The 18805-nt window shown below is 34.2% G+C and overlaps 1 protein-coding gene across 2 annotated transcripts in view; it reads right to left on the bottom strand.

The window, feature by feature from the left end:
* Positions 1–812: 812 nt before the first annotated feature.
* LOC113494990 (octopamine receptor 1-like) overlaps positions 813–18805 on the bottom strand; it is a 69620-nt gene continuing 51627 nt past the window's right edge. For both annotated transcript variants that reach the window (XM_026873545.1, XM_026873544.1), the window contains exons 2-5: positions 18351–18804; positions 10455–10683; positions 7952–8135; positions 813–1929 (exon numbers count right to left, since the gene is read on the bottom strand). In XM_026873545.1, coding sequence (XP_026729346.1) covers positions 1369–1929; positions 7952–8135; positions 10455–10683; positions 18351–18759 — 1383 coding nt within the window. In that variant the 5' untranslated portion in view covers positions 18760–18804 and the 3' untranslated portion in view covers positions 813–1368. The remainder of the gene's footprint in view (positions 1930–7951; positions 8136–10454; positions 10684–18350; position 18805) is intronic.

Here is an 18805-nt window from a genome sequence, read left to right as displayed (position 1 = left end):
AAGCATTTTGATCTAATTTTTTTGGATCCCATAAGATGGATTCTGTAAGCAGAACTTGTACCTAATTAAAATGAATTTATGCTTTTGAAATTATTTTGTTATTTTGCCTTAAATCGGTTCAGTGGCTAAAACTAGTTGACAAAAAAAATGGTATTTAGTCATAATCAACATGTGGAGACTATAATTTTGATGTTGGTATTGTACAAATACAAACTGTAGTAAGCTATGTACATAAAATACCGAATGTTAAATTTATTTCGCATGTCTCAGTTAAAATAAATTGTAAATCATAACAAGCTTACACAATTGATACACTCATGAAAGGTTTAAGCACGATTTGGTTTAAAAGAGATTAGTATTTAAATTATAATCCTTTATATTAAAGCATAGATTAACAACTAAGTTGTATAAATAATTGCCAACACGTTAACACGATTTTATACTAGTCAGGAATTATGATGGTAGCTAAAATTTACGTATGCATAATAATATGTATTGAAGACTACATTATATCAAGCAAAATCTTTTTTAGAGTTCCGTAACCAAAGGTGAAAAGCGTGACCATATTACCTACTAAGGCTCTGTCGGTCCGTCCGTGTTTAACAGGTATCTCACGAATGTGATAGCTAAACAATTAACCTTTACAATAATTAATTGTTGTGCATTCAATTAAAAAAAAAACAGTTCTCAATTATTTCATTTGTTATTGCTTTTTCAAACAGTTTCGAAATAAATGGCATTTATTTAACTACAAAAATATTGTTTTCCATGTTCGATCGAATTCACGATATTTTTTAATAAACATTTTTTAAGTTTTCTATTTTCATCTCATATGCAATCCAGCCAATTTCGTTGATTGCCTGATACAAAATATTTAAATTTATGAATAAAAATATCTCCTTCTCATGTCCCAGGATGAATACCAACTCCCGACTTTTATGTTCTTCACTAAACGAAAGACACAATGTGCACTCGTAGCAAAGCAAATAAAATTTCATGTAACAGTAACTGTCTGCGTTTTATTGCGAATATAAGAAACAAAAAAAGAAATCTGTTCATAGAAATCGGGTAAAAATCCACTTGCCCATTTCGACGTATTCAAAATACAGCCAAGCACGTCAAATCGGATCAAATCGGGATGCAAATACGGTATTGAAACATGTTTACTATCATCTACAAAATTGTATCACCATGTATACATACGATCTGTAACTTTACTCAAATACCAACCTTCAGCTGTTGGAGTAAGGTTCAGTTTCAAATGTCGGCAACCAGTGCTTTTGAGGTTCCAGACCTTTTTATACCAGCTGACACGTTTATTCGGTAATATAAACTACATAAGTACTTATTGACTCAAATAACTTACTCTTAACGTTTATTTTTCTTACATTTTCTTATCGTAAGTCTCCAAAATGCTAGTCTAAAATCGGGCGAGTAAAAAGCGTATATGAACGGGTTTATCGCTGAATTGAACCACCCAAGCCATGTGAGTATGTACATTAGGACTGGGTTGACGTAATTGCTTGGTATAAATGGGGTTAGAAGGTAGTAAAGGAAGAATGGAAGCCAGCAAGCGACGAAACCACCCACGACCAGACTTAACGTCTGCGCTGTTTTAGTTTCCCTTCTTAAAGAGGAAACTCTATTATTTTCTACATGCTCTTTAATAGAATGCGTTCTACGTGTAGTATTCTTATACTTAAAATTAGCTTTAAAAGTGACTTCGTTGTAGAATCTGGACTCCTTCTCTTTGCTTCTGTATTTCTTCTTCTTCTCTGGCCTGAAGCAGCAAGGGCATTTGTGGTCTTGAGAAGAACAGTCGCTGTGTTGCGTTGAGTTCTTTGAAGTCTGTTTTGATGCTGACTGCCGCAGAGAAAGCTTGTCTGATCCCGATTCTGATTCCGTCCGAATACAGGATAATTTTCCTTTCTGAAACAACATTTTTAGGTTATAACATGTTTGTTATTTCATGATTAGATAAATATTTGGTTAAACTGCTACCATCGACATTCAAAATAGATTCCTGGAAATGTGAATTAGAATATTCAGTTATTCGTAATGTAATTCTAAAGTAAACATGTTATTTACGAATGTTGCTATTTTTCTGTTTGTGTTTCAAGGTAATTTATGTATTTTAATGCGTGTGCTATCAAAATGATCAAGCATAAAACATTGTCAGTATGACCAAATAGCTGAAATGTTTTTATCATGTCATAATATGTAGTGTAAAAGATAAAGTCGCATGGTCTATAGAAACTAAAAATATGTGTTATTTGGAGCTATTTCTATAGTCGAATATAAAAGTGATATTGCTGCAATAAGTTAGCTTGTCAAAATATCAATTAAAAAAACTATATTTTTGAAATATTCTTGTAAATATAAGGAAAGTAATATAGCTATAAACCCGATAACCGATCATTAGCTTTTTCAAACTTTTAATCGATTCCAAAAGACGTAGTTATTCATTTGGCCAGTAAGCCTCCTAAAACATAGTTTTTTCCATCACTTCTTTTACTACAGATTAGGCAGTTATCAATATTAAATGGTACACTACTCAAATTACTTAAATTGTTCTTTGATTCAACAAATTAATTTCGAAACAGAAATTAATTCAACAATATTCTAATAAAGATTTATATTCCGTTTGTTCCTTTTCCCGAATGTTCTATTAAATACAAAATGTTTCTTAAGCTAAATTTAGTACCCTGTTAAAACTGGTATTTCTATAAATTGAGAAAGCTTTAGATTTATTATAGTGTCTTCTTCATCTTTGCTATGTCCTTTACTTTTAGATATATTAATTTTAAAAGCGTTTATATAGTTTCACCTGAGCCATTGTTTGTCTGAAATTAATTCTTGCAAGTTACATAAAGATTAAATATTTGATTTCTATGATTGCTATTATGCTATGAATAATACTTAAAACTGGATATTAAAAAACAGAACGCATGTAACTTTGCCTATAAATAAAACCAAAACAAATCTAAATGTTTCATATTTTCTTAAATTTAGTCACATCAGAAGTTTTTATTCATAAATTTGTTATTATACCTGTTCCACAGGGCCTGTACGGACTGGTAAGTCAAATACCTTTCCAAAAAACCCGTTAAATTGCCTATTCATATCCATCCTCCTTGAATAGGGACAGACACCTTTTCTTTCAGAAAACTTAGTTTAGACTCACTTTATATTTCAGTCTAGACCAGCGGATGCCAACTTTTTCCGGTCATTGAAGCAATTACCAGTTTTCAGGATACTCTGCCTAGTTTTGTTCTGTACATGCAATGGAATTATAGTTACTTAATATGTTAGTTTGGTTGATACAGGTACAAGTATTTTTTCAACGATGGTTGCAAAATATGGTTGCTTTAAAGGGACCCGCGAAATCTTACCTATAGTTTCGGACAATGTAATTGGATCAAATATATTGCGTCACAAAACATGACGTCCGAAAAAAAGGGCCAGACAGTTACATCTTTACGCCACAACTTTAAACAGCTTGGACGATTTTTTTAAAACATCTAAGAACACAAGAACGTAATTCAACAAACTATATTGAAATCGCTCAATCTTTTCATCGTTAAACTGATACATTGTTGTGGGAGCGTGACAGAAAATAGGTATTTTCTTTTTTTATGGAAACACTCTCTACCAGGATTCACCGATGTATAGACGCATGATACAGTCATCACAACCATATTATAGTAAATCCGGACAACATCACATACATTGTTCTGAACCCAAAGTAAGTTGCTAAAGCACATGTGTTATGGAATTCAGATACAACGAAGGTACCACAAATACCCAGACCCGAGACAATGTAGAAATGTGATTTTTACATTGACCCGACCGGGGATCGAACCCGGGACCTCAGAGCTAGCGACACCTTGAAACCGGTGCGTACGCCACTCGATCACGGAGGTCGTCGAAAATAAGACGATGTAGATCGGAATCTCATTCCACAACTGCAAAAATCTTGCTTTAAGAGCTGATAGTAGGTCCCAAACGAAATAACACACTTTGAGAACCACTGTTTGGACTTTTGAAAAAACCTTGATTTTTTAGTTTATTTTGGCTTTTATTTGAAAGCCCTCCATCCATTTATAAAGTGTCGACGCAAAGTGTTCATAAAAACTGTGATTGATTTAGTCAGAACCTTCGCAGATTGGTATGAAAGAATTATCTTGATGAAAATGTACCTTTTAACAACTTTCTTACAATTTAGTTTTCAAGTAAGGATTTTAGTGTTTTCGTTTTAGACTAAGATAAATTAGATATTGGATTTAGAAATTAAATACAATATTAATAATACATAGGTGTTCATGACGAGAACCTCGTGAAAGCAGAAAAAGAAAAACAATTGAAATATTTGGATTTAGCTCACGAGGTTGTCGACTTGTGGGAGGTGGACTCGGCAATCATTGTCCCAGTAGTCGTAAGTGCCAATGGGTTAATAGCCAAGAGCCTCGATCAACATCTTCGGAGGCTCTCGTTGGGCGTCTGGGTCAAGGGTTTGATTCAGAAATCGGTACTTCTGGACACGGCGCGCATCGTGAGGAGGTTCCTCTCTCTGGAGCCCTGACCGCCGGCAGCTTGGGCCCTGTTCCCGTTGCCGGTTGGACACTATTTTTTATATTTTTAAATATATGTTGTTTTTTTTATATACCTATATTTAAAAATGTAATTTATATGTTATTTAATTTAAATAAAGGAAATACATGGGTGTTCATAGTTCTTATTTAAGAGTAGGGGGATGAAATAAAAACCTGAATAAATGAATCTGGTAAGCGTAACATGCGTTTTGACTTTACTAACTTAATAATTATGTCTTCAGTTAAAAATGAAATACAAGATATAATTTTGTGCGTTTGCTTTGAATTTTCTTAATATTCTGCTAATAAACCGAAAGTTTGTATGTATGGATGTTTGTTAAGGCTCTCACATGCAAAATACCCTAAACAGATTTAAATGAAACTTGGTACACAAATAGCTTATAACCAGGATCAACACATAGGATAGTTTTTATCCCAACTATATGTACCTGTGGGATCAGTGGTTTCTTAGGTTTACGCGAATGTTAGACATTGAAATGAAACTACTTTTACGGATTTTATCGCGGTTAAATGTTTGATTTTAGTTCCCGACGTTTCGACGCCATGGTCAGTCTGCCCGTGACCATGATGGATCATTCCTGTGGGATCATTTTTGATTTGGCGCGGACGAGCCTGAGGGCAACAGCTAGTTCATAAATAAAACTGGGTTACAATAAACATGTTTCTATTATAAGTTGTTTGAATGTAAGACTGCGTGCAACGGGAACATTAACATAAGAATTTTGCTACTGTTTTCGCTTTTCAATGCCGAAAATACAACGTTCCAAAGAAACCACAATGGCGTGGTTATTTTAGTTTGAATGTTGTTTTGCTGTTTTAGTGCGAATGTTTCTGTTAAGATATATAAAGTTTAACATTGTATGTCCTTTCTTTGTTCAGATATTTAAAGATATTTCATTACATTACATTTCTATGATTGAGTGTTGTAATTGGTAATCATCCGAATAATAAGTACCGACTAAACTCGTTCTTTCGGTTTTTTATTGATATTATAGCATGATGTATATAATGCAATGTAGTTATATTATCCCTTTTTTAATTTGGCAAACAATAAACATACAAAATATATATTATATTCGTCGATTTTCAAGTCTGATAAAGCAACTTTCAAAATTACTTTTTATCCTATAGACCATATTAAAATTTTCCCAACGGCCATTTGCTGTTACATTTTACAAAAAGCAATTAAAAACCGATTCAACACTAACTTCTAACCACCAATGACCTATCTTAAATAGTGTTTTAGGATCAAAACTATTCAAGAGTCCCTAAATGTGATCTGAAGTCAAATAGTGGCTTTCGTAGACCTCTCCTTACTTATTTGTCTCAGCCAAACTATTCAGTTAACCTAAAAGCTAAGTTTAGTAAATTAGATACATTAGTGTCTCATTACTGATCTTATAAAAGTCCGAAGCGAAGACACAGTTTTGTCAATGTATATGAAGAGGACAAGAAATCTTGTTAAGGTATTGTTTTCTCTTAGCATTTTTTGGGCAAAATCATGTGTTCATAAAATGGACGAATTTTATTACGAAAGTAGGTAAATACAAATGTAAGTGGTTATTTGATTATCTTTGATATAGGTTATATTTTTATTTTTTCAGTTCTTGCTACAGCATGTTACATATTTTAGAATTCTTGTTTTTCGCCTTTCACGAAGGATTTTTTTTGAGTGTATCACAGACATTCATATCATTACAGCAAACCACCCAAACACCTTATTGTAATAAACGAACGTATATAATTTGGGATCAATGACTTGGCAAAATACCTTTACTTACTTATTGGCATGGCAACATACATTCCAGAGCCTTCGCTCTCGATACATAAGTACGTATTTACAAAACCTCCATCTCGTCGTAGCCGTTTAACTGATCGGATAACCGAGTGGTTGAGGTCGCCACGCCAAACCCACTGAGTGTGACATGACTCGGGTTTTATTCCCGCGTAGGACAACTATTTGTCTGTTGAATGCTTGTCTTGAATCTGGGTGTCTTTATGCATGTGACTTGAATGTTTGTGAAACCCACCGCGACATAAGGGTAAATAAATCCGTGAGTCGATTTCAATATGAAAATAAAAAAGCATATGATTAATTTTATATTGAGCGACTGTCCGTTTATAGTATAATAACACCCGATCCAATTTTATTACTAAAATACAATCTTTACCTAGTATTTTCATTAAAGCTAACGGAATCAATAGCTACAACATTTCCTTTTAACAGAACAAATACGAACGCATTATAAGTGTTATATCTTCTCAAATACAATTCTGTTGTACCAATATCATGTCTCATAAATCTAGATCTTTTGTACAAACAATAATGACAGAGATATGTAAGGTTTGTTTATCACCTTCAGGCACAAAAATAGCCTATTTCTTAGGTCTTATATAAGGCTTTTGTTTTACTGCGATAGCTTCGTAAATAGTGACGGTTGAATTATTTACTTAACCTACTTTAAAAAGCGAATTGTCTTTGATTTCTAAGAATGCCTTTGTTCATTTGACGTTGTGTTTGTCGGGTTTCTTATTAAGGGTGTCCAATAAATATTATTATTGATTGCAAGAGGTAATATGTATATATGTATAAGAATAAAATTATGTTTTGGAATGTAATTTCGTCCTTTTTTATAATATAACTAGCTGTCCTGGCGAACTACGTACCGCCTAACAGTCGATGATCACAGTGGAGACAAAATATTAAGGGTGGACATCCCTTATCACTTAGGGTTATGAAAAATAGATAGTAGCCGATTCCTAGACCTACTGAATACGGATATAAAATTTGGTAAAAATCGGTAAAGCCGTATCGGAAGAGTACGGTAACTAACATCGTGACACGGGAATTTCATATATTAGATTAATATAACCAGAATAAATATAAAATAAACTAAAAGCTGCTGAATAAAGTCCTGGACGTACTTCTATTTTCAATACAGTATTTAACAAAAATAAATCAATATTTTTTGAAAATTATCGAAATCTCTAAACAGATTTATATTATTAGATTGTAGGTCAATTTTTCAATCATGAGTTAACTTCTATCTGAGGAACTAGTATGACCGTTTGAAATATTTTCTATAAAAAAGCTGTCTAAACACAGCATCTTGATCATGTATCAAATTCTTGATTATTATTTCTGTCTTTTATGATAAGCCCAAAAATTATTTTATATAATTTACATAATTGTTAACTTTATACATAATCTATACATATAATAATTGTTATAATTGTTGTTCCAAATAAAATAAAATAAACGCCAAGTAAATTTCTTCATGGCAATTGCTCAAAATGGAACGAAAAAAAATACAAAAAAAAAAATGAAACCGTCTTACCTTATTACACTTAGTGCTGCTAGCCAGCTGCTGGTGACGTCTCGCCACGACGCATGATATCCTGGCGTATACATACACCATCACCGCCATCGGCAGGAAGAAGGAGCCCATGGCTGAGAACACCACGTAGCCAGGGTTCTGATTGTACCTACAGTTCCCGTTCTGATTGTGGTCGGGTTCGTACCTGGGGAAAACATTAAATGTTAAATGATTTTGAAAAATAGTTTTTCTGCTTCCAATAAAAGGCAAATGCAAAATATAAGCAGTTGCCTAGTGGTATGGCCGTTGGACTTTCAAACCAAAAGCTTGTAAGTGAAATTTAAAAGACAAATTCGTGGAGTAAAACTAGTAAATAAAAAACTGATAAAAGAACACACTTTCCGTATCCCAAAATGGGTGTGATGATGTAAGTACAAAAAGATAGTAACAAAAGCAACAACAAGGTCTAATTTTCTACATGAGTAGACGCATTGATAGGTACATTAGGGGTCGAGGGATGTACTAAACCCTATATGCATGATCGGTTATCCCGTCACCCGTGGAAAGGTAAGGCGAATACGATGTGCTTCTAGAAACCCTTTCATTTCACACTAGATAGCCATAGTAAGTAAGGGATGGCATTTTTGAGACACTTTAAGTAAAATAGATTAAGAAATTAAGAAAAAAATGAAACGACGAATTTAATTGAGATGTATTGTATCGGGAATCGAGTCCCTTAGCTCTCTCCAGCGCTAGTTTTAAGCACCATTTACTAGACTGTTAATTTATTTTGCCTGATTATCCATAAGTGTATGGAGTGTCTTGTTCAACTACAATTTGGTCGAGCACTTGTTTAGCTAATCGTTATATGGTCGCTCCGTGGATGGGTGATCGTCTATGCGATAACCAGTTCCTCCGTTTTTCGCAAGACACGTCAAAGTTGTAAGTCCCATCTGTTATTTATACATCTTTAAAAATCGTTATGGGTAGTTAGAAGCTAGAAGGTCCTATCATAGTTGGAAAAGGCTAGGCTGTTCATGATCAAAGTATCATCAAGTTATTCAGAGCAAAGTGATAATTTTTTAGCATACATAAGATATATTAGTTGGAGTGTTTACTTTAATAATAAGACTTATGACGTATTTAGTACAGCTGTATTTTCGAAGCTCGTTTTGTCGAAGACCGGTATAAGTAGTCTGAATAAAGCTCGGAGATATAACGACTTCTGTTCCTCTCAGTATAATTTCTGCATTATTCTAAAAATATACACGAACGGTTTCTTGAAGTTCATTCTGAGAGAAATAATTTATTTCGTTAGTTATTCCTTTTGACATCTATTGACTATTTCAGTTTCTTTGTTGAGAAACGATAGTTATTATTAAAGTTATAAATTTTGACTTGAAAGCAGTGATTTTATAAATATGTTTCTTTAAGAGCAGTGTAAATTGTTCTAACAAGATCGATTTGTATGCTTGCAAACTTTTGTAATAATTAGCGGGATCAATTGACACTGGAATTCAAAATTAAAACATGTTCCTTTTTTGGAACATTTGTTTTTGTTTTTTTTTTTTTGGGTTCCCTACCCAAAGGAAACGAAGACCTAATACGTGCCTGTTACCAGGAGGTATCTCATGAACCGTGATCGATAGATAATGATAATGCATTTCTGTTGCCACTGTCATAACAAAAACTAAAAATAAATAATTATCTACTTTGAGCAAAGAGTTATAAAGATCATAAATTGGTTTGGTACTCACAAACTATTATTAAAAAAAAACCGATTTCTTTATGGTTACACAGGCACTTAACCGGTATCTTGACATCTACTACTAGGCAAAACCCTAACACCTAGGACTTTTCCAAATTTAGGGCGGCTGTTAAACGCACCGGAAACACGTTTTATCTAACCTGGATATCTCACCCTCGTTACATGGGAACGATAAGAAAGGGTAATACTATTCCACAACCTGCTTGGAAAAGAGCAAAGGGTAATCTTTTGCATGCAATGAGATTTAGCATTTGAATGAAATCGCTTGATTTCTGAAAAAGGGAAATGATTGGAGAAAAAAAAAACAAAAGAGTTATTTAATCCTTGTTTTAAAGCCAGTCAAAATTAATCAAAACAAAATGAAGGAATGGAAACAAATATCATATGAGTATCTTTTTTTTGGGCCTGAACATTGAAATAGCTAGAGTAGATGATCGAAATCAGAAATTTAATCGCAAGTCTCACTTATTCAAAAGTTTGTGAACCGAAGTACCAGAACAATCGAAAAAAGTAGTTCTGTAGCAAATTCCGTTGCTTTCTTTATCTAGCTTTTTGTGTCTCACTGCTGGGAAAAGTCCTCCCTTAACCTCGACCCATGCATTCCGCTCCTTAATATTAAATTTCTGATTTTGATCATCGACTTTTGTCATTGATTTTTACGAGCTACCATTACGAGCCGTCAATTCTTATGAATGTGTTCTGATATTCTGCATAGAATCTAACGGTAATTAGTAAGATAAAATCACAAGTACTTACCACCCAAACATAGGAGGACAAGTAATCGCCCCGGCGGCGATCCAGACAAAGAATATCATTGTCAAGGCAAGCTTCTTTGATCTTCTCCGCCTGGAGTATGTTAGCGGCCGGGTGACAGCGAGATAACGGTCTACGCTGATGGCGCAGAGAGAGAGGATGGATGCTGTACAGAGGAGAATGTCCAGGCTGATCCAGATGTCGCAGAGAATCCAGCCCAGCTCCCATTTACCTGTAGATGAAAAGGAGTTATTAGTGTTAATGATACATGGTCATCATCGGCCTAGCCTTTTCCCGACTATGTTGGGGTCGGCTTCCAGTCTAACCGGATTCAGCTAAGTACCATCGTAGAGTTTTACAAGGAGTGACTGATCATCTGACCTCCTCAACCCAGTTACCTAGGTAACAAGATACCCTAGTTTAGACTGGTTGTCAGACTTTCAAGCTTTTAACTATCTGAACGACTGCCAAAGATGTAGGAATAACAGCCGGGACCTACAATTTAACGAGTCTTCCGAAATACGGAGAAATTGGTTATGGCAAAGATGCTCACCCATCTGCGGACCAACCGCGTCAAGCATAGCTAAAGCTGTGATAGATTCACTAATGCTTTAAAAGCTTAGCAACGAGCTCCTCCTGGTAAGGTATACTTTTACAAAATATAATTTTAGGTTAAATAGATTACAGGATTTTTCGGCACTTTTAGGACGTGTAATAATTATTTTAAATGTAGATACAAATATAATAGATGCTGAACTTGCATCTTTAGTACTTTATCTAAGTCTACCTGCACATTGCGTATAACATTGAGTAAGTTATAGTAAACAGCATGATAGGGTTACGATAAATTATTAACATTAAAAATGGGTAAATCTGTTTATTATACTCATATTCAAGTGCGCCATAATCAGAGCTCAATTCAAAACATTATAATCTTTGCTATTTACTTCGAAACTAAAACTAAGAAATTCAACATCTCATATATATACAATACCCTTTTCACACAAAACCCTTTTATTACTCCGCCTCCCTCAAAAACATGTAGCTTGAGTGTATATTGTGGTTATAGTGGCTTCAATTCAGTCCTACCAGTATATTTTACGATACAAATTACTCTGAATACTTTTTTAATGTCACGTTTTATCGTTTTCCAGAGCACTTTGTTTGTTCTTCATGCAGTCAATTGGAAAAATCATCAATAGTATTTCTGTAACCTCACTTTTGATCTGAATAAAGTATTTGTTTTTGAAGTTCCTTGGCCATAGTATCTAGACAATTAAAATTCTCATGGAATAAGTAATTTTGATGCCGCTACAATATGAAATATAAGTTATAAAACAGTTTTTTTTTCTATAGCCCAACATGCATAACCCACAGTTTTGTGTTTTCTTTTTCAATCTGTTTTGCGCTTCTGACTAGGACTTTACCGGTTTTTTATTATATTATTCTGCTATTCTCTTTCTTCTGCCTCCAATTTGCTTATTGAAATCACTTTGAAAAAGTTAAATTTACTTAAACATCACCTACATATTATATCAGCTACCCTGGCACTATTCAACTTCGAAGCAAAGTCCTTTGATACCAAGACATATAGCAAATATGCATCTCATAAATCGAATCTACATTTCAAAGTCTGAGAAATATCATAGCTGGAGATATCAGGATTCTAGATATACCCCCAGGCCTTCGAATAAAATAAAATTTATCTCAAGCCATGGAAAAGCGTCCTGAATGTTGTCAATCAAATATTTTGTTGCCTTTCCGCATTCGACCGCAATGAAAACTCGAGATTCATTCGAATATCAACCATATTATTACGTCATTATGCTCTAGATTACACTTCACACGTATATTTTACAAGCTTTTATTGACTTTCTCCAGGCCATTGAAAAATTACATTAACCTTGCATTTATGAAAGTCAGTAGTGTTTTACAGTTTCCTAGGGCATGGTGTAATAAATTTGAACCCTTGAAAAAGAGGTAAACAGGATTTGCTTATTTTTTTTTCGGGACCAGACATAAAATACTGAATATTTTTTTTGACTATTATTATTTTATTTAAAATATTTTTTTTGTTTTTTTGGAGTCCCATTAAATACCTATCTTTATTTTCTTTTTTAAGGGTTCGTTATGTGCAAATTCTATCTATAGCACAATGGGGCCCGATCTTTTATAAGGGCCCAAAGATTCCATCATTATGGACTGATGATAACCTTTGCTTTTAGAATTGTCTTATCAGACTGCTTTTGTGATAAAAATAATGGAGCCATTGTCACGTTGTTTTGGTTTTTGTTTGACTTTTCCTGTTTTTTTGCTTATTTGGGTGGTTTTAAGGAAATTGTGTCTGTATGATAGGAAGAATTTTATTTGAATATTGCTGAATGAATTATGTAGGACTAAAAATAACCTCAGATTGTTGGGAGAGATTGAAAACAAGTAATCGGTCAATTAATTGAAACCTACGTTATTCAGACATCAAATTTTATCGAGGCAGGGAAAAAACCTTAGTTATGATATAACTAACTATATTATATCTATTAGTATACCGACTTTTTTGGTCTACTACAAAGTTTAATGTAAAATCTATTATTTTACATTAAACAGAACATCAGCAAAGTACTGAATATCGGTGACAGAAAATATTCTTAATCAATTGTTTTTTTTTGACACCAAATTGTTTGCCCATTTCCCCTCACAAATTACCAAACATAAATGCTTTTAAGGACATAACCACAACGGTTTTCACCGCACGTGTAAACAACCCAAAAACAGAATCTATATCGGAAACTTTAATAAAAATCCAACTTCCTGTCCTTCGGATATTTTCAGCCAATTTATAAATACCCAGAATCCAATATCTTTTAAAACATTTAAGTACGGAATACCCTTGAGGGATCTGTCCATAAAAAGGCCAATTGAGTTACAACAAGTGGGAACCGCGTCCCCTTAGTAATGTAACTTTACTTTGCGGATAACGCAATCGTTTCAGGACAATCTGAAGTTTTTAACCTTAAAAGGATAACTTTGATTGTCTTCGCTGGTTTATTGATCAGAATTGGGAATGGTTATCTTAAAGCACTAGGCATACCTTGGTGTCCGAACCTACCATTATATTTTTAAGTAAGTAAAACTATTGTAGTTAGAAGCAAAATGATGAATTCATGAATTGAATATACAAAACACTCCCACATCTGCAATAGTAGAACATCTGTCTTAAATCCTACGAATATTGCAAACGTATGGATTATGAGGAAATGATAGTTGTAACCAATTTACGCAAAAGCTACTGAAAGAATTTTAATTAAACTTCTTGACGGAGAGAAAAAAATGCTAACCCTTTTTATTTGTTCACCTAATATTGTATCTGGTAGTGCCTTCACTTTGTAATATTATAATATCTAAATATAATCTTACTAGCTGTTGCCCGCGACTTCGTCCCCGTGGGTAGAAGATAAAAGTTATGATTTAGGTGTACCTGCCCGGTTTATTTTCACATTTTCCATTGTATCTTAGCTCCTATTAGTCGTAGCGTGATGGTTTATAGCCTAAAGCCTTCCTCGATGAATGGTCTATTCAACACAAAAAGAATTTTTCAATTTGGACCAGTACTTCCTGAGATTAGCGCGTTCAAACAAACAAACAAACAAACTCTTCAGCTTTATATATTAGTATATAGAAGTATAGATTATAATATTTCACTTTATGAATAAATAACTGATAGATTAAAAATCGAAATACCCACGTTTTTAAATGTCAATTTTTGACCATTTTTATGGTTGTAAATTGCATAGTCATCGGGTTTGAAGCTACCCTGAAAATTTCAGCCTGCTAGCTTATCGAGAAGTGCCTCAAAATTGAGTTGCAAAAATTCAACCGGAACGACAAACAAACAAACAAGAAAGAGAGTTTATAAAAACGTGGGAAAATAAACTCAGTTGGTACATGACTCACTTCACTTCACAGCTGTGAAGATTCAGCTGAACTTCAACTGCGGCGCGCCTCAAGTATGTTTAGAAATATGCCTGAAAATTTGCATTGAACCCAGAAGATGGATCGTAGAGATTTGCAAGGCTTGTGACGTACACACAAATCCGGCGGGGTAGACATGACGAATGTACCTACTCGAAAATCTCGGGAATATTTTCCTTTTTATCAAACTTAAAATTCTTCTAGTGAAAAGTAAAGGGATCTGTTTTTACCGGGTATGGAAAATTTAAAATCTAAATCGAGGTTAAGCAACGGATGATACAATTACAAACTTGATGGGTGACCCATTTCTTCTGAAGGTTGTCTTTTTAGGGTACTTCTACGGAATCTTTAGGGTCGTTTCGTATATTGTACTTATCACTTACTATTATCAAAGCAATTCAGTTACAAAAAGATTTGCAATAAATTGCTTTTCTAGAACAACTAACATCGTTTTCCTCTATACTTAACCATAAATTCTACATTTTAAGTACCACTCAAATATTTAGAACAGGTTGCTAAGTGGCTCCGGTCTTTATTATAAAGGCGTCACCCTCACCCAAAGTAATCCGTCTTACAATATTTAACCCCTGAAAGGTGACATAAACGTTATAAAAACCTGTCAAGAGCGAGTCGCTCTCGCGTCACTGATGGTTCCATACATTTGTATGGAACGATCGCCTATTTAGGCGGAATAAAAACAAATTTGAAAAAAACCATTGTTATCGATCAAATTTTTGACTAAATCACGAGCTTTGCTTTGATATTTATTTTTCTAGTTTAGCTACCACGGTCCATGACAGACGGAGAGACAGTCAAACCTACAGGCGAACGAACGTACCGATGGACACACGAACTGCTCGACAGTTCAGGGTTCCGTATTACCATTTTTGTACAGGGACAGACAGCTGACAGACAGATGGACAGTCAACGGAGCCGTAGCAACAGGGTTACGACCTTCGGTTACGGAACTCTAAAAAGTAAAGCAATTACAAGAAGGCTTTCTAAAATCGATCATCAATCACCGAGTTAAAAAGCCCCTTTCTTCAGGAGAAAATCTTTATGAAATAATCGAATTTATTTGTATTCTTGAAAGCAGTTTTAAATTTGATAGCCTGTTCGTTTCACTTTCGTTTCTAGACTGGTTTTCAATTAATAGGCAAAGTCTTTACATTAGTAATAGATGTACATGTCAAATCTTAATACGTTAGTCTAATCCATACTGATGTAATTCAATTGAATTGTTTGTCTGCCGTGTCGCAGGCTTCGATCAAACGAAATTTTTGTGAAAAAAAAAATGGTGACTGACAAGTGGAGATTTTTCAAAATCCACTGAGTCTAAACTGCAGGGAATAGTTTGTAACTTTTTTCATAAAACACAACCTTTCTATAAAGCTCTCCTACACTCAAATATTGATCCACAAAAGTACCTACTGTTTTTCCTTTTTACTAACAAACTTATTTCAGATGTTTTTAAAGTAAAATTAAATGTCAACGAATTCAACAAGACGTGGTATACAGACTATTTAAGCGGCTCAGATGTAAAGTTGAAAGTCAGTGCGGGCCTATCACTAGGCTGCCAGCAGAATAGGTATTCATTAGAATCAGTAGACTTACTTCCGACGGAATCTATTTCTATGGAAAATCAAGTCGAGATCGAGTTATTGCTCTAGAACCCGAATGGTGCTAATTCATGCAGTGCCAGTACTACGTAGAGTTAGAACTACGCTCGATGCCTGATAACGACTAGGTACTCGATATAAGTTTAATGCAGTAATTTTAGGAACAAATTGAGAACCGAAATTCAAATAAAAAATGAAATAAAATTGTTTACATGTCATTTTTTTTAAGCCGGCCAAAGACGAAATATCCCAAGAGGCTACCTTGAGAAGAAAATTCTAAACTAACTACTACTACTCTAGACAATTTTTTGTATTCATTTTACGTAAATAATGGCGGAGTTCTTCCTTTGCTGGATTTGGAATAAAACGAGCTTCAGGAGTCAATATGCAGATAAGTGATTTCATTCAATGGTTTAAATAAATAAAATACCTTCTGGCGTCCAATACCCAAAAGCTCGCATAAAGGTCATTTAAGTCATGTAATTTCTCACAATTCACGGGTGTTAAACCCAATAAATAAACTATTACTATAACATAACGGAAAACCCCCCTACTGACAGATAAGGCCTTGGGAAACCACTCTTATATCAACTATTCGATCTGGCAATAAAAGATTAGACTTCTCAAAGGAACGCTTATTGCGAACTACCCTCATAACGATATCTTTTCACAAAAAGATGAAGAAAAGGAATAAATCCGATATCTACGGTTTTTTACGAGAGCCATCGAGTGCTAATATTTTCTTTTACATATATTTGGCGGATCTTTTCGTTTATATGGTAAACTGGGTTTGGTGTCAAAGGAGAGGCGTGAACTTGGTTTAATAAGTTTTGTTATAAAATGCCAAAGAGCGGATGTTAAGATTAAATAATAAAGGATTAGAAAAAAAATGGGTTAGGCATTGGTTTTTAAACTAGATGTCATCGCATTAGATGGTAAAGCGAATTGAAAACTTCAACTTCACTTACTTTTCGACAAATGACGAGATAATGACTCGTCAACGATTCGTCAGCGTTAGCGGCAAGAGTAGATACAGGCCTATTTTAGATGGAACCTAAGTAAAATGTTTTAGGCATACATATGTACTTCCAATAATAGTGTTCGTCTAAAATAGTTCTGTTTACTAAGCAGACTAAAGTCAAAATTACAAACAGTCCTGAATACCAATTCTATGTAGGTACTAGCTGTTGCCCGCGACTTCGTCCCCGTGGGTAGAAGATATAAGTTATGATTTAGGTATACCTGCCCGGTTTTTTTTTCACATTTTCCATTGTATCTTAGCTCCTATTAGTCGCAGCGTGATGGTTTATAGCCTAAAGCCTTCCTCGATGAATGGTCTATTCAACACAGACAAGATTTTTTTTAATTTGGACCAGTTTTTCATGAGATTAGCGCGTTCCAACAAACAAACAAACTCTTAAGCTTTATATATTAGTATATACATATATATAGATATATAGATTCTGAATTTCATGACCAACATTTTCACATGTAGTTGCACATGCAAGCTTAGCAGAATTTGGACTGGCCCCAAATTTTAACTCTAAAACACAGGGTACCCACATGTAATGATAAAATAAATGAAACTGGTCGGCAGAATAGCCTAAATTGAACTATAAAATCTCGAAAATTCGACACCAAGTGTAAAATAAAATAAATGAAATAACAGCCATTTCGACAGCACTCATTTGTTTATTGTAGCCTTGGGTGCTACTTAGTATCACAGCGTAAAATTAAATGTGTACTTTATTCATCGCAGACTACATTTATTTCATGTATTTTATTCGTCTAAATTATCTTGATTAGTGTATTAAACTGCTGTATTTTGTATTTATTAACATTTAAGCCTCCAATAAGTTCTGTCTAGACACTTTTATCGATGCTTTCTGCTTCTATGAAAGATTTTAATTAACACTTTACCGTAGTTTATATGGTACTGATGTAACGCTCATAATTAGAATGTGAACTATGGCTTTTATAAATCAACTATGAATAATTTAAAAACGAAATAGGATGAAAGAGAAACCGATGATATGACGGACTACGGCCTTACACCTGTACTTAAAATTATATCACGATTGCTTCATACAAAGACGCTCTTTACACACTCCACCGCAATTGCGATTTGCGATCAAATTCCACGGTCTAGATTGGTAATGAACGAAATACACAACTATTGACTATTAATTGACGGTCAATCAATTTGGTGCAAGATGCGATCACGGAATATGATCATTGATCGCGATCGAGATTAAGCGTGTTGTGCCAGAGACGTACTTGTCGAATTATTCTGAGGAAAAATATTACTTACCACTAATATGAACAGCTATCGCAGGAGGCATCACAAAGATTCCAACCAACAGATCAGCAGCAGCCAAACTTGTCACAAAACAGTTCGTCACTGTCCTCAAACGTTTCGTAGTCACAACAGCAGATATGATCAACGTGTTACCAATAACAGTCACTACAATTAACAGACACAGTATAATAACGACACTTATTTCAAAACTATCGTAAGGTTTCTCCTCACAGTCTTTTAATGTCCCATTCAAAGTCAAATTTCCACATTCTTCTATTTTCTCTTCTATTCTGTTTATGACGTTGTAGAAGTTGTTTGAGAAGTTGTATTTTTCTTCTTTGACGTTTTCTATAATGATTTCTGTTTGGGTTTCGGTTGTTGAGTTCCATTTTTGGTGTTCCACTTCTGGTGGAGAGATCATCTACGACCGCTGGTGTTTTTGGAATTTTTCTGATGAAGTCATTTTC

Source organism: Trichoplusia ni, chromosome 6 (genome assembly GCF_003590095.1).
Source record: "Trichoplusia ni isolate ovarian cell line Hi5 chromosome 6, tn1, whole genome shotgun sequence".
Lineage (NCBI taxonomy): Eukaryota > Metazoa > Arthropoda > Insecta > Lepidoptera > Noctuidae > Trichoplusia > Trichoplusia ni.
The sequence above is the reverse complement of the archived record's forward strand: the minus strand, read 5'-3'. Positions and strand labels throughout refer to the sequence as shown.